Below are 15,415 nucleotides of genomic sequence, written 5' to 3' on the forward strand. Positions count from 1 at the left end.
GCACCGATTTAGCCGGTACAGTACCGTTTTTTAACGGTCTGTACCCGCTAAAAACGGATGTACCGATTGTACTGGTTTTTATCTGCCAGAGGCAATGGAGTCGCCATTGTCTCTGGAGTCCGGCTCCTGGGGTCAAAGAAAGGAGGAGCGGAGCTTTAACAGCATCCACTGTTGCTCCCGCTCCGTGATTGTGGGTGCCGGTGCCGGTTTCTGGTCACGGGCGTGATGTGCCACATCCGACCGTGACCACAGGGAGGCTGGGTGGCTGTGATGCTGACTGGGCCGGGGCTCAAGTGTCTGGTCACGGGCGTGACGTGTCATCTGCCCGCGACCTTAACAGAGGGGCCAGGTGCCGGCCAGGAACCTTGCCTGCCTCCCGAATATGACTCTATCCATTATCTGCAGTGCGCAGCGCAGCTCCTCCCCTCAAGGAACTTCAAGCTCCCAGGCTGTCAGGATTTATTTTAAAAGAGCTGGTGGCCGGATGAAGAAGCACTCTCTTTCCCCAAGACACCCACCAGTAAGCAGTGCCTGCGGTGTTGCTGTGCGTGTGGTAGATGACGTGGAGGGTGGGGGGTGCCAAAATGCCCAGTGAACATTCGGAATGGGGGTGTGGCCACGCCCACTTTATCCATGGCCATGCCCCCTTCATCGCATGCGATCCGATTGCATGCGATGCGACCAAAGTGGACCCGATTTTTAATTGTACAGGCACCCTGATGGGTGATTACTATGTTAAATGCACCCCCATCGCCACCCCCACTACCAACGCCCACCCGAAGCGTGTTGAGTGCAGCGAGCCCGTAATGGTCGGCGGTACGCGTCCTCCGACTGTTTCATACCCCCACTATCCACGTCGGAGTGGAGTTGAATTTAGATGGTGTGGCGAGCGCAGCGAGCCACCAAGCCCGAAGCATGGCGAGCGGACGCGGATTACTTCACATGTAATCTGTGTCCACTCACCACGCTTCAGGCTATCTAAAGTCAACTCCACGCCGACGTGGATAGTGGGGGTATGAAAATGTCGGAGGACGCGTACCTCCGCCGCTCGCCACGCTTCGGGTGGGCGTTGATAGTGGGGGTGGCGTTAACAATGGGGGTGGTTATCACCCATCAGGGTGCCTGTACAATTTAATATCGCATCACATTCCATTTGTAATGGCATGCAATGCAATATTTTATCGCACAGTGCGGGTCTGTGCGCCCGGAAATCGGGTCCCATCGCATGCCTTAATTCAGGCATGTCCAAACTGTGGCCCTCCAGCTGTTGTGAGACTACACATCCCAGCATGCCTTGCAATAGTTTCAGCATTCCCTAATAACAAAACTGTGGCAAGGCATGATGGGACTTTCACAACCCCTGGAGGGCCATAGTTTGGACATGCCTGCCTTAATTAGTGGTATGCGATGCAATGGGCGCCCAGATAATACACAAGTACCTTTTTTTTTTTTTTTTTTTAAACAGTGAGCTGAACAAATAAGAACACACATAACCGAGTAAAACACTGATCGATGGCTGGGTGCAGAATTGCCATCGATGGCAACCATCAATGGCGTCTGCTCCGGTGGCCATCCCTAGCAGCAACAGCCTTGTTATTCTTTCTTTCACTTGCAGTCGCAGCACTGTACTCAGTCTCCGGAGTTAGTACATCTCAGCTGCCACAGGTGGCAGTGCTGAGCTCAGGCAAATGCATTGTAATTAAAAACTAAACTGAAAGTAAAAGAATGACGGTTCACCTTTTTGGGATCGGGGGATCACCCACTCTTTTATGGGATTCGCCCAAAAGATTTGCTTCGTACGCGAATGACCCATCTCTGATTCCATGGCATTTGCTGGTGTTCTGATGGTGCTACCCCCAGGAGTCCTTCTGCGCCCTGCCACGCTAAAGCTGTTTGCGCATGCGCAGAGTTTTTTTTCTTTCTTTTATTCGCATGCACAAATCATATGAATATTTAGTCTATTGGAAGATTCAATGTTGGATGCATAGTCATCATTTGATGGTGGGCTTCCAATGCCCATCTCTACTCCCCAACTGCCCTACATACAGTACTGTGGGTTGGACAGAAAGGTCTCCCCACTGCTGTACATACAGGCCCTTATCATACTCTCCAGCATGACCCATTCCATTAGGTACAAAATGCTCTCGGGGAGATTTATTATCTGGCGATCAGGGGAATATGCGCTATCCCCGTGCCTTAAGGCAGGGGATAGCGCTTCCCCTGATCTATCACACCTGCTGGCCGGGTACTTTATCGGTGGCGGTGTGGGGCAGGAGGCATAGCGCAGCTACGATATTTCGTGCTGCGCCCCTGCCTCATTTATGAACGGTCAGCATCGCTGACCGTTCCGCCGCCTGCAGCTATCGACTTCGACAGCTGCAGGCGGCGATGCCCTATACCTACAGCAGGTACAGCGCTGTCCCTGCTGCTGGCGCTGAGCTGCGCTGGGATCTCGCGTGAGTAGCGAGATCCCACGCATGCGCAGTCCAGCTCTTAGCGCCGCTATAATAAATCTACCCCACTGTTCCTGGACTTCCCTGCCAGTTACAGAGGTGGGGCTCCAGCACAGTCCAATATTCAAAGAGGGGGGGGGGGGGGGGTCACATCAACTGTCAGTGATGTTCAGGGTGGCTCCCCTTTTTATTGGGGATTATTGAGGAATTTAGGATATGTGGGGCTACTGAAGGGCAGCAAAAAAACATGTCTATATGGGAGTAAGACTGATGCAGTGTTGAGAAAAATGTGTAGTCTCTGGAGGTAGGGCTATGTGCTCTCCAGACTTCAAAAAAGCCCGATTATTTTATATGTTCAGTGAGCGAGAGGTAGAATTAGTCTGCGGACTTGTGGAGGGGCGAGATTTGTCTTGAGAGATGTCTAATATAGCATTGAAGTCCCCACCTAGAATTAGATAACCTTTTAATTTCTTTTCAAGTTCTGAGAAAAAGGCTTTGAGTATTGACCCGAGTTAGGGGCATATATGTTCACGATTGTACATTCTAGGTGGGCTATCGAGCCGGTGATGATAATAAAACGCCCGTCTGGAACAATGTGGGTTGAGTGAAGCGTGAAGGGGACTGCTTATCATAATGGCGGGTTGAGTGAAGCAGGAAGGGGACTGCTTATCATAATGGTGACGCCATTGTGCTTAGTTTGGCTGGATGAGTAAAAGACAGTAGGGAAGCGTTTGGAACTGAGAGAGGGGTGGGAGTTAGCTTTAAAGTGGGTTTCTTGTATTAGTAGAATGTCAGCTTTAATATCGTAATATGCGTTTTTGAGGAGTGTTTAGTCCCTTAACATTCATGGAGGACAGTGTGAGGGGCATGTTTAGGTAGGAAAGGATTAGATTAAGTGCAGAGAGAGGGGAGAAAAGATTCAGAACTGTCGCTGGGGGAAAGGGAAGGTATGGATCACTTGGTAGTTATGTAGGGAGGAGGATCTGGGAGAGTGGGCCTCATGTCCAGCGGAGGGCAACACGCCCAGAGTTCGGGACCTCTGGGTCCAAAATGGGGTATCCTGGAGGAAAGGGCCAAGCTACTTCAAAGGGTGGTTAGGTGGTAGAAATAATAGTAAATACGCTGAAATAGAAGCAATTCATATAAATGGAATTAAGTTGTAAAACTTATAAATAGACAAATGGAGGGTAACATCCCTCCAGTGGGTAGCGAACATACTGTATGGAGCTGTCATCTCGGCCTGTATAATAGGGTCATCAAAATTTGTATTACCCTAAGGAGGTTAGATTATAGAACTTGAACAGACAAAAATACCTTTTGAACACCCTATAGTTGTCAACAAAGCCAGTTCTAGATAAAGCGCGTGCCAGGGAGGGAGGGCAAAGAGAAGAAAGAAAAAAAAGAGGGGGCGGCACAATACTATACTAAATGTCTTAAACTAAAGTTCTGAGGCTCAACATTTTCTGTTAACTCAATAGAAACATGTACCAGGGTACAAACACAGAAAGGCCATCTGGGGGAGGATTATATGAAATGACTTTGAAATTAGAATGAGAACTAGTATATCTCTTATTTGGATCAGCATAAGGTATACATGAACATTAAGTTAACTATTGATATAGTTACAAAATTAAGTGTTCAGAGGAGGATCAATGGAAGGTCTCGCTTCCTCTAAATGTGTGAGAAAGTATTTTCTTTCTTTGGGATCACGTAGGACGATAGTCTTTCCATTCAAATCGACCAAGAGCTTGAATGGGAAACTTCAGTGGTAGTGGATTCCCCGTGAATCTTTTAGATCCTCGAAGAGGGATCGCAGGGCTAGAATATAGTCTTTGGTTGAAGGGGCCGATGAGGACAAATCCTTTTTATCCATTTATGGGCTGCCAGGAGAAGGAAGGTCAGTGTTCTTCGAGGATTTGTCATTTTTGGCAAAATGCTGAGAGATATCACCTCCTCCTCTTTGCATGATGATAGAAGAGCTGGAAGAGTTTGTGATAATGTGGCGGGGTAATAGAAGGTCCAAGTGGGCTTATAGAAGACCTGGTAAATAACCACTGGAGGGATGGGCTGCCTCCTCAGAAGGTCATCAGATCAGGGGTCCTGGATCAGGGAGAGAAATGGGCCAGGAGTTCAGGTAGCAGGGGCCCACGTGGGCAAGGGCTCCCGAAGTTGTTTACTCCTAAGGGGGGGTAGGTAGATCGTCACAGTAATGGTTGTCGCTTAATAGGCCCCCGACCTGACTTGGTTAAGGTCAGCTGTCAAGTTCTGCAGGGGGGGGGGGGGGACACAGCTAGAATCTATGTAGACCCAGAAGCACAGGATATCCACTAGGGCTGGGTGTTTGGCAGGGAACCACCACTCCATGCAGACCAATATAAGTCCCTGGGTAGATGAGGGGAATGTGAGGGGATCAGGTAAGGAGGGCTAGGAGTGCCTCTGTGGAACTAAGATGGCCACCACAGAGCCCAGCGGGGTGCAGCCCTGGAGTCTGCAGTGTCTCACCCTTTGACTTTTAGCGCAGGTCTCTCCAGTAGCTTAGGTGATTCCAGGGGGGGGGCGCGGGGATTCCACAGAACAGTAGCCAATCCAGCTCCTCCGCGGCTCCATCCGTCTGTGTGCGAGGCCACGGCACTCTGGAGCCCGGTCTTCTGCGACACTATAGGTCTCGGCTTTAGGTGCTGTGTAGGTCGCGTCTATGGAGCTAGGGATTTACCCTTTTGTTTGTGCCATGTTAAAATATCAGGGAGTCACTGTATAGAGAGAAACTGGACCAAGATGGCCGCCAGTGCTGCAGGCCCGTGCATCAAAAGCAGCAGGTAAGCTGCTCCTCTTCACCTCTGGAGCTACACTGAGGCGTTATGGAGATCTTCTACAAGTGTCTCCAGATGTAGGGGAGATTGTGGTGAGTGTGAGGATGTGCTCAGATACCTTTTCCAGGTCCGTGATCCCGCGATCAGTGTCACGGAGCCCAAGTCCCGGCAGGCCTCCTAACTTTAGTCCCCAGCTTCTGCGGCGGGGAGGGCCGCAACCTGCAGAGATGCTATATGGCGTCTCCCGGCTCTGCAGCTTGCCCCGGCAGGAGTCCGGCTGATGAGGGCTCCTGTCTGAAGAGATGGTAGCGGGCGGCAATCGGCAAAACAGGCTGGTTATAGCAGCCAAGTGTGGGAGCTCTGCTATACTTCGTCTGGTCTCAGGCCGTGGCTCCCCTTTTTGAATATTGGACTGTGTTGCAGGCTCACATCTGTAACTGCCACAGGGAAGTACAGGAACAGAGCATTTTGTACCTAATGGAATGGGTCATGTTAAAGGGTATGCCTTATTCTGGGCTCACTCGCAAAGGCAAATTCCTTCTCAAATAGACAAAACCATGTGCACTGCCGGGGGGGGGGGGGGGGAGGGGGGAGATGTAACATGTGCAGAGAGATTTAGATTTGGGTGGGCCTTTACTTCAAAGTGAGATCTACAGTAGATTGCAGTGCAAGAATGAAGCAATCCCTGTACAGAAACAAACTGCCCCACCTGCAGTGCACATGGTTTTGTCCATTTGAGAAGGAATTTGCCTTTGTGAGTGAACCAGAATAAGGGCCACAGTACTATGGAGCATGACTGTGGTCTCCATGCAACTTTACTTACGGTACAATGGGCAGTTACCCGATGTCTCCCAGCTGCCTTACATACAGTAGAGAGGGCGGGTCAGGAAGGTCTCCCTACTGCTTTACATACAGTACAGTATGCGAGTCAGGGTGGACTCCGTGCAGCCTTACATACAGTACAGTGGGCAGGTCAGGGTGCCCTTCCTTCTGCTTTACATACATAATACAAGGATTTCTGAGGTCTCTGCTGCCTTATATACAGTACAGTTTGCTGGTCCTCATGTTGCCTTACATGGATTACCGAGATCTCCCAGCTGCTTTACATACAGTACAGTGTGCTGGTCAGAGTGGTCCTCATGTTGCCTTACATACAGTACAGTGGATGGATTACCAAGATCACCCAGCTGCTTTACATACTGTACAGTAAAGTGGATCGATCATGGAGGTTTCCCCACTGCTATACGTACAGTACAGTGGGCGAATAGGGCGGTCTGTGCTGATTTTTATACAGTAGTGTGCTGATCAGGGAGGTCTCTATGCTGCCTTACATACAGTACAGTTGGCGGGCCAGGGTGTCCTCCCTATTGCTTTACATACAGTACAGTGGGCGGATTACCGGGGTCTCCATGATGCCTTACATACAGTACAATGATGGGTCAGGATGTCCTCCATACTGCTTTACATACAGAACAGTGGGCAGAATACCAAGATATCCTCGCTGCTTTACATACACATGGGCGAGTCACAGTGGTCTCCATACTGCCTTATGTACAGTATAGTGGGCGGGATGCTTTACGTATAGTATAGTTCCCGGGTGAGAGTGGTGTCCCTGCTGCTTTACATTCAGTACCGTGGGTGAGTCACAGTGGTCTCCGTGCTATCTTACATACAGTACAGTGGGCGGGGTGCTTTATGTACAGTACAGTAGTCTGGTAAGGCTGGTGTCACTGCTGCTTTACATACAGTACAGTTGGCGGGTCATCAATGTCTCCGTGCTGCCTTACATATAGTACAGTGGGTAGGTCACCGAGATCTCCCTGCTGCCTTACATACAATACAGTTGGCAGGGAGGTAACAATGCAGAGAATTTTGGCTTTTAGCTAATAACTTGTCACAGCTGCTCTAATATCATTAAACCAATCAGGCACTAAGTTCCACAATTATTTGTATACGGTAGACTTTGGTCACCATTACATGACATAGAAGGAGGCTGTATAAAGCCAGCTGCTGATGGATGGTAGGTGATAACAAAAAATTGTACAGTTTATTGTACTTGTTGTTCAACTCTGAGTGCCAAGGAAATTTTTCAAGATAAGTGTGAAAATTGGCAAGCAAACATTTTATTTATCATAATGACCTGCAATGTTTACCTCTCCCCTAAAACCCCGCCTTCATGCTAGGCTAGTCAGTTATTTTATTAAGCCCCAGCAGGAAGCAGAGTAGGACAGAGTACACAAACACAGGGGCGCACATGTACACTCATGTAAACGTACAAAGGACAGCCACCAGACCGCTTGCTCCACAGACATCAGACATAATAGGGTGGGTTCCCAGTAAGTTAAACGAAGATAGGTTTTACCATAACTCCCAATTTCTTCTTCAGGGTTCCTGGGTCCCACAGGGATTACATTGGGGATGTTCCAAAGCAGTATTCTAAGGGAGGGTATACGCCTGAGGGGTCAGTAGAACTTGGCGCCCAAACGCAGCATCTTGGGAAGCAGATGTATCAAAGGCACAGCTGCTCAGCGGAAGCACCATGTCTGGCAGCCCACTACGGACCAACCAACCTAGTGGAATGTGCAGACATTTGAAACAACCTTAGGGAGGTACGAAGGCTTAGTCCTAAGGATGACCCTATCCTTATGAAAAATAAGGAATGGGGAATTACAAAATACCCCCAAATCTGATACTCTTCTGGCTGAGGCAATTGCCATCAGAAAGACCACCTTGGCTGTAAGCCATTTCAACTCAACTGAGTGCAAAGGTTCGTAGGGCGGTTCAGAAAGAGCTGCTAGAACTACCGACAGGTCCCACGGAGCTACTGGAGGAGTGTACGGAGCCGAATCCTCTGCACTCCCTGAAAGAACATGCGGACATCTGGAAAGGTGGCTAATTGCATTTGAAACCACACCGATAAGGCAGATACATGGACCCTAAGGGATGCCAGACGCAAAACCTTATCCAGACCACTCTGAAGGAAGGACAACAATCTTGCCACCTTAAACTGCTTGGTATCGAGAGATCTTGCCTTACACCAAGTAAAGTATGTGTCACACCCTATAATAGATCCTAGACGAGGCCGGTTTTCTGGCCTGGATCAAAGTTCTAGTTCTTGTTCCTCAGGACGGCTGTCTTAAGAGCCACACTGTGAAACTTAGCCCCTTCAGATACAGATGTAGACAAAGACCCTAACTGAGTAGGTCCCTCCGTAGAGGCACCTGAAATGATGTAAACTGGTCCTTTTCAACGGGTCTTTTGGCAGGTTTGTAGGAAGATACTGGTTTGGGTGGCATCCATTGAAGGACACGGCATAGCCATGGGTCACTACTTTCCTCATCCAAGCGTATGATGATGTCTCCAGCCACTCCATTGAGAAGGAGAGAAGTCAACCCCCCCAACCTGGGATCCCCCAAAGAGAGGCCCACCCCTTTAGGTGGAAGGCTTGTATGCTTGTCTGTTTTAGGTGCAGCCTGTCTTGTTACCCCGGGTGTCTTGACTTGGGTTTGGCTGATTTGGTCTGACTAGACTGTCTGCCGAACACCTGTCCCTTGCTTTATCCTGTGGGATGAAAGGAGCTGACCTTAGTCTGAGAAGATGTAGAGGCCGAAGGGAGGCATGCTGTCTTGGCTGTCGCCAGGGAAGCCACTATTTTGTTTAATTCTTCCCCAAACAGGATCAATCATGCTAAGGGCAAAACCTCAAATGCCTTCTTGGACTCAGTTCCCACCTTCCAGGAACACAGCCATAGTATGAGTCTGGAAAGTATGGACACAGTAGAGAATTTAGCAGTCAATTGTCCTGCATCAATCATGGCTTCTGAAATGTAATCCACGGCCTCATGCACGTGTAGTTAACACGCCGCACATTCTTCTGAAATATCTGTAGGAAATTCCACTTCAATGATCTTTAATCAGTCCTGCATAGATTTTGCCGCCCAGGACGTGGCAATAGTGGGCCTGTTAACCGTTCCAGCCAGACAAAATATTGATTTTAGGCATTGCTCCAAACGTCTCTTAGTGATGTCTCTTAGAGAGGCAGTCGACATGACCGGTAACACTGAGGGTTCTACCAGCTGGGTCACGTAGGAGTCCATCGAGGGTGGGTTTTCCCATAACCTATAATCCTCTACCGGTAGAGTGTATCTAGTGGTCACCCTTTTAGGTATTGGAAATTTCTTTCCTGGGGTTTTCCAAAACCTTGTTCTAATTTCCATTAAATTATCTGAATGCGGGAACTCAGCCCTGATCACCTTGCAGGATTTATCCACTTCCACTTTCTGTGCCACTGGTGTCGGTTCCTCCTCTTCAGACAGGAGGACCACCCTAATGGCTGTTATAAGGTCGGAAATATTTACCGTGGTGACAGTCACCTCCCCCACTCAGGCTCACCCTCAGAGGTATCCGTGTCATTATCAGCTTCTCCATCTGAAGAATCAGTGGTGTCAGTCACTAATGTCGACAATGACAACATCTGCTTTTTAGGTCTTTTAAAGCCCTGTGTTACAAACTTAGTAGCTTTTTGAGCTGCCAAAGACTAAGTTAATGACAACATGGTTTCAGACAAAGAGTCCACCCATGGAAGAGTTGCCTGTGCAATAGGTGCTGGAGTTGGGGGAGCAGGGACCACTGCGGGAGACAACCTATCCACTAATGTGCCCAGCAACTGAGTAAAAGCTGCCCATGGGGACTTGTGGAGCTATAGAAAGAGTCACCGGATTATGGCAAGCATAACATAGGCCATCCTGCGCTTACAGAACGGACAGCCCCGGTGCAAATGAAGTACAAGAACGCAGTACTGGGCATGCCTGTTGGTGTGCCTTACTGGCCATTGCAGGCAGCAACTTATGGGAACCCCAGTCACACCTAAAGCCCAGTGAGCCTATTAACGTGTGATTAAAACCAATGTTTCCCCAGTCTATGCAAGCAAACAGGAGAATGTACAGTGTAAATATAACACACAGGAGAATACAGTACAGTAGATCAACAGCACATAGAGTCACACATACAACAGTAGAGAGAGAGAGAGATATAAACCCACACCAACAACTGTCAACAAATCTGCAGCAAATAGGCACCCAGCAGTGAGGAGAACTGGGGGGAGAGGCTGCAGGCCAGCGCCGCCTCCCCCTATGCTGGACTTCCCCCACTGGTGAAATGGAGCCTAATTAAAAATGGAGGACAGCATCCCTCTTAGGAGAGCTGCCCCCTGCCTGCGCTCCCTGTCCCTGGTGGTCTAGTGGAATCCCTGCTTTGGGGGGGGCATTGTCCACACCAGCACTGTGACCTGCTTCCACAGAGTCTATGCCAGAACAGCGATTTATTCTCTCTCGGAGATCGCTTACCTCCCGCGGTCCGGCCGCGCTGTTCATGAAGATTCGTTGATCAGTGTGCTGAACTGAGTCCCTACTTCCGTCCACTGTCCTGTGTATGCCCCGGGGGCGACAGGAGGTAATGGACGCTGGCAGGGGTGTCGGAGCGGCAGCGCTGTAGCCGCTATGCTCGCAGCACTGCCCGCTCAGTGTAAAATATATGGGGGAAAAAACTCAAGTAAAAATTAGAAGCACCAACAAAAAACTGACTAGCCTTGAAGGGAGGTGGGATTATAGGGTAGGGGAGTATATGGTAAAGGAGTTAGGCATGATGGGAAGCTATGAAAGCTTTGGAGAAGTTGGTGCCCAGTCCTCTGGATCTGCCTACAACCCCTGTGGGACCCAGGAACCCTGAAGAAGAAATAATCTTTTTTTCACATTTTTTATTTTCATTTATATAACAAATGTGAGAGATGCTGGCATTTTCTGCAAATATTTTAAACAACTCTCACAGAGATGCTGGCACTCAAAGGCTTAAGACTGTCACTAGGACACAGTTGCAAAATAGAAAACCATTGGTTAAGTTTGGTTGGGTAATACAGCAGCTTTAAGACTAGACAGATGGCCCCAGCACCAGTTGAAAAAACCCCAGAAAAGTATTGCTAAACATTACTGGTATAAGGGCACCTACAGATAGTCCCAGCACTAGTTTTAAAAATATTGGTGTATTTTTGTGTATCTTAGTTGATGGACAACCAATGGTTCTCCATGCTCAAGGGCATGAAGACTTCAACAACAGAGAAATCGCTACCAGTAATTGTAATTTATCAACAGCCAGCCAATGCAGAGTCAATGTTTGGCTTTTGGCTCATACCTTGTCTCAACTTTTCTCATTTGCATAAACCAATCAGATGCACTCATTCCCATTATCATTTACACAAGTTTGACTTTGCAGGTATGTAGAAAATAGATTTTATGTCTTCAAGGCATTTTATCCTATTATGACCGTTATTACTGCATATTCCAACTGTAAAGCACAATAACATTTGCTGTGCCATATACGAAACTTATTCAAATAAATACATTTCTATCTGCTGCTGAGCATATGCCTATTGGATACATAACATAGCAGACACCCGTGTCCATTTCCCCTGAAACTTATAACCGGGGGAACTATTGCATTGTCCCAGTTACTGTACATCCAGTTCTTATAATCACACATTTTTATTATTTCGAGAAAAGTAGAAATCGATCCCTCGGTTTCTGTGTTGTTTAGGCGTGTGTGAGGGACCTTTGCCTCTCTTAGCAGATGGAACACCGCTGCTACCCTGTAATAAAAATAAAAATAAAGAGGTCAAACCTATTTACCATGTAAGAGAAAACCATTCATTTTAAAGTAGTATAAGATCTCCAAAATTCATGTGAAAAATGGGGGGAAGGATTTTGCAAAGAAGAAAAAATTGGATCTACACCACTGTTCAAAAGTTTGGAGTCACAGAAATGTACTTTTGTTTGAAAGAAAAGCCCTGTTGTTGTTTTTTTGTTTTTTTCAATTAAAAGAACATTAAATTAATCAGAATTACTTATAACAAATAATTGTTAATGTGGTAAATGATTATACTAGCTGCAAAAGTCTGGTTGTTAAAGGAATATCTACATAGGTGTATATAAAGACCCATTTCCAGTAACCATCACTCCAGTGATCTCTTGAATCTAATGATAGATTGTGCTTGTTAATCACGTTAGAAGACTAATGGATGATTAGAACACCATCGTATGGATTTAAGTCAAATTAGTCAGAAAACCTCATTTTCTTTTGTAAAAGAGAATCATTCAGATTTCTGTAGCATGAGAAATAAACAAATAAATAAATAAAAGACAAACAGCAGAAAACTATGGTCACAAAATAGAGGTGGTTTGCGACAGACTATCTAGCACCAGTCACACTGTTGGCGTATGTGCATTCTCAAGGCATTAATATTCAGTATTTTAAAGAACTTCACTTTTACATGATATTACATTGCTGCAATTGTTATAGTTCTGATTTGTAATTTTTGGAGAGTGCACGTGTATTTTTTTGCCACTTGTACGCAGATAGGTGTAAATGTGAGTGAGCCTTGGTAAGTGTTGTGCCGGTTTTCAGCCAATCCACATACAAATGGCATCATATTCAATCTAGACTCCCTCCTTTCTTCAACTTAACCACAAATGTTTTTCCCCAGCACTGTGGACCATCGTACAAAAACAAGTTGTGGGATATGGCCTTTCTATGGCGCAATGCTGCCTCTAGTGCGTACTCGTCCCTAGTTATCACCAAATAACCAAAACAATAATACAGAAATATACAAATAGGATTTTCCAAACTGTATGAGGCGCAAAAAACTGTCCAGATGTTATCCCAACAGTCAAATTTCCATCCAATCTTCCTAACAGTTATACAGTGGGTCTCGGAGCGTATCAGGAAAAAGAAGAAAGAAGACCACCGATTAGATGTAAACTAGATCAGAAGACTTTTACTAATGAAGTCAAGAGAGTTGAAGAGCACAAGTGGGCGTACCCAACTCACAGTAGGGATAGCACTGTATGTGCACGTAGCGGGTACTTGTTCCGTTATTTGCGAATCTTCTATATTCTCCCTCTCGGCTCTCAGTGTTGTATGCACCATAAAAGAAATTTGAACAAAAATGTGTGACTCTGAATAGATCAATACTATATATATTATTGTGACAGGAGAAGAGCTTTCTAGGCGCACCTCACTCACTTATAACAGGAGGGAGGCACACATATAAAGGTTTCTTTTCCAGTGTTAGTGCATCAGGTATATACACAAGTGAAGTGAGGAATAGTAGGCGTACCCTACTCACGGTAAAAGTAGGATGGTCTAAGCCCGTAACAGGTTCTTTGTCTTTCTATTCAGAAAGAATTTCGTGACTTGTTCCACAAGTTGTGAATCTTCTATGTTTCCCCTCTTTGCTCCCGGTTTTTTGTGTACCGTAGAGACAAAAATTAAACAACAGTGTGTGACTCCAGATAAATCAATACTGTGTGTGTGTGTTTTATAACGGGAAATAGACTTTGTAGGCGCACCTCACTCACTTATAACAAGAGGGAGGCACACATATAAAGGTTTCTTTCTCGATATAGTTGCATCAGGTGTGTGCACAAGTGAATTCAAGAATGGTAGGCGTACCCTACTCACGGTTAAGGTAAGATGGTATAGGCCCGTAGCAGGTTCTTTGCCTTCCTCTTTCAGAAATTCGTGACAATTATAATTATCTCCGTCCCATGCGTGTGGGTATTAAAAAGACAAAAAAAGGTGCAATGTGTAGTCTCGTCATTAAATTTCTATATCTCAATAGATAATTTATGAGATTGTGAGATATTTCTAATACCAATGATTATGGTGAAATACTGTGTATATCCGTACCAAAACTCACACAGAAAGGTGTTCTCAGATTGTGCATAAAGGTATCTTTTGGTGCTCTCAGTTTGTGAGTAGATATCCTCCACCAGATCACAAAGAAGTTTCTATACCCCATGTGAATAGAACATTTTGAGTGTAGATCGTATCGGCGTACCCCGACTTACGATTAGACAGATGTTTGTACTCCCGTAGCGTTTTCTTTATGCCCTGGTTTGTTGGTGTTGTACTGGAGTATTCTCATCCAGACAAATACCCAAAACGTAGAGGGCAAAAAAGAAAAAAAGACTGTTTCAGAGTTTGTACCCCAGGAGCAGAAATTCTCCCTATTTGGCAGTCTAATGCCCCAATAAATGCTCAGTGTTTTTCCTCCGTAAAAAGACTTTTTTATTTTCCACTTAAAAATCCTTCATCCCCACAATGATAGGATGTTACAAATCCCAACAGATAAGACCCACAGTGGTCATACACAAGATAAAGTTCAAGATAAAATGTCCAAAAAAAATAAAAAAAAAAAAATAAAAAAAAAACTTTTTTAAAAAATTTAAAGTTTTATACATACATCCAGTGTCGGATAGGATAGATGTGATGGCTGCTCACTCTCCACACAGGCTGCCGACGCATTTCGGTGTAGGATGTCTTGATAAAGGTGTCCTACACCGAAACGCGTCGGCAGCCTTTACGGAGGAAAAACACTGAGCATTTATTGGGGCATTAGACTGCCAAATAGGGAGAATTTCTGCTCCTGGGGTACAAACTCTGAAACAGTCTTTTTTTCTTTTTTGCCCTCTACGTTTTGGGTATTTGTCTGGATGAGAATACTCCAGTACAACACCAACAAACCAGGGCATAAAGAAAACGCTACGGGAGTACAAACATCTGTCTAATCGTAAGTCGGGGTACGCCGATACGATCTACACTCAAAATGTTCTATTCACATGGGGTATAGAAACTTCTTTGTGATCTGGTGGAGGATATCTACTCACAAACTGAGAGCACCAAAAGATACCTTTATGCACAATCTGAGAACACCTTTCTGTGTGAGTTTTGGTACGGATATACACAGTATTTCACCATAATCATTGGTATTAGAAATATCTCACAATCTCATAAATTATCTATTGAGATATAGAAATTTAATGACGAGACTACACATTGCACCTTTTTTTGTCTTTTTAATACCCACACGCATGGGACGGAGATAATTATAATTGTCACGAATTTCTGAAAGAGGAAGGCAAAGAACCTGCTACGGGCCTATACCATCTTACCTTAACCGTGAGTAGGGTACGCCTACCATTCTTGAATTCACTTGTGCACACACCTGATGCAACTATATCGAGAAAGAAACCTTTATATGTGTGCCTCCCTCTTGTTATAAGTGAGTGAGGTGCGCCTACAAAGTCTATTTCCCGTTATA

General features: G+C 46.0%; 1 protein-coding gene across 1 annotated transcript in view; it reads right to left on the reverse strand.

Annotated features, from left to right (window-relative positions):
* Nucleotides 1-11,779: 11,779 nt before the first annotated feature.
* The window catches only part of LOC146081121 (cryptochrome DASH), a 29,331-nt gene continuing 25,695 nt past the window's right edge, over nucleotides 11,780-15,415 (reverse strand). The window contains exon 14 of the mRNA XM_083189093.1: nucleotides 11,780-11,902. Within this exon, the coding sequence (XP_083045219.1) occupies nucleotides 11,789-11,902 (114 nt within the window). The 3' untranslated portion in view covers nucleotides 11,780-11,788. The remainder of the gene's footprint in view (nucleotides 11,903-15,415) is intronic.

Source organism: Crinia signifera, chromosome 5 (assembly GCF_055691185.1).
Source record: "Crinia signifera chromosome 5, ASM5569118v1, whole genome shotgun sequence".
Taxonomy (NCBI): Eukaryota; Metazoa; Chordata; class Amphibia; order Anura; family Myobatrachidae; genus Crinia; species Crinia signifera.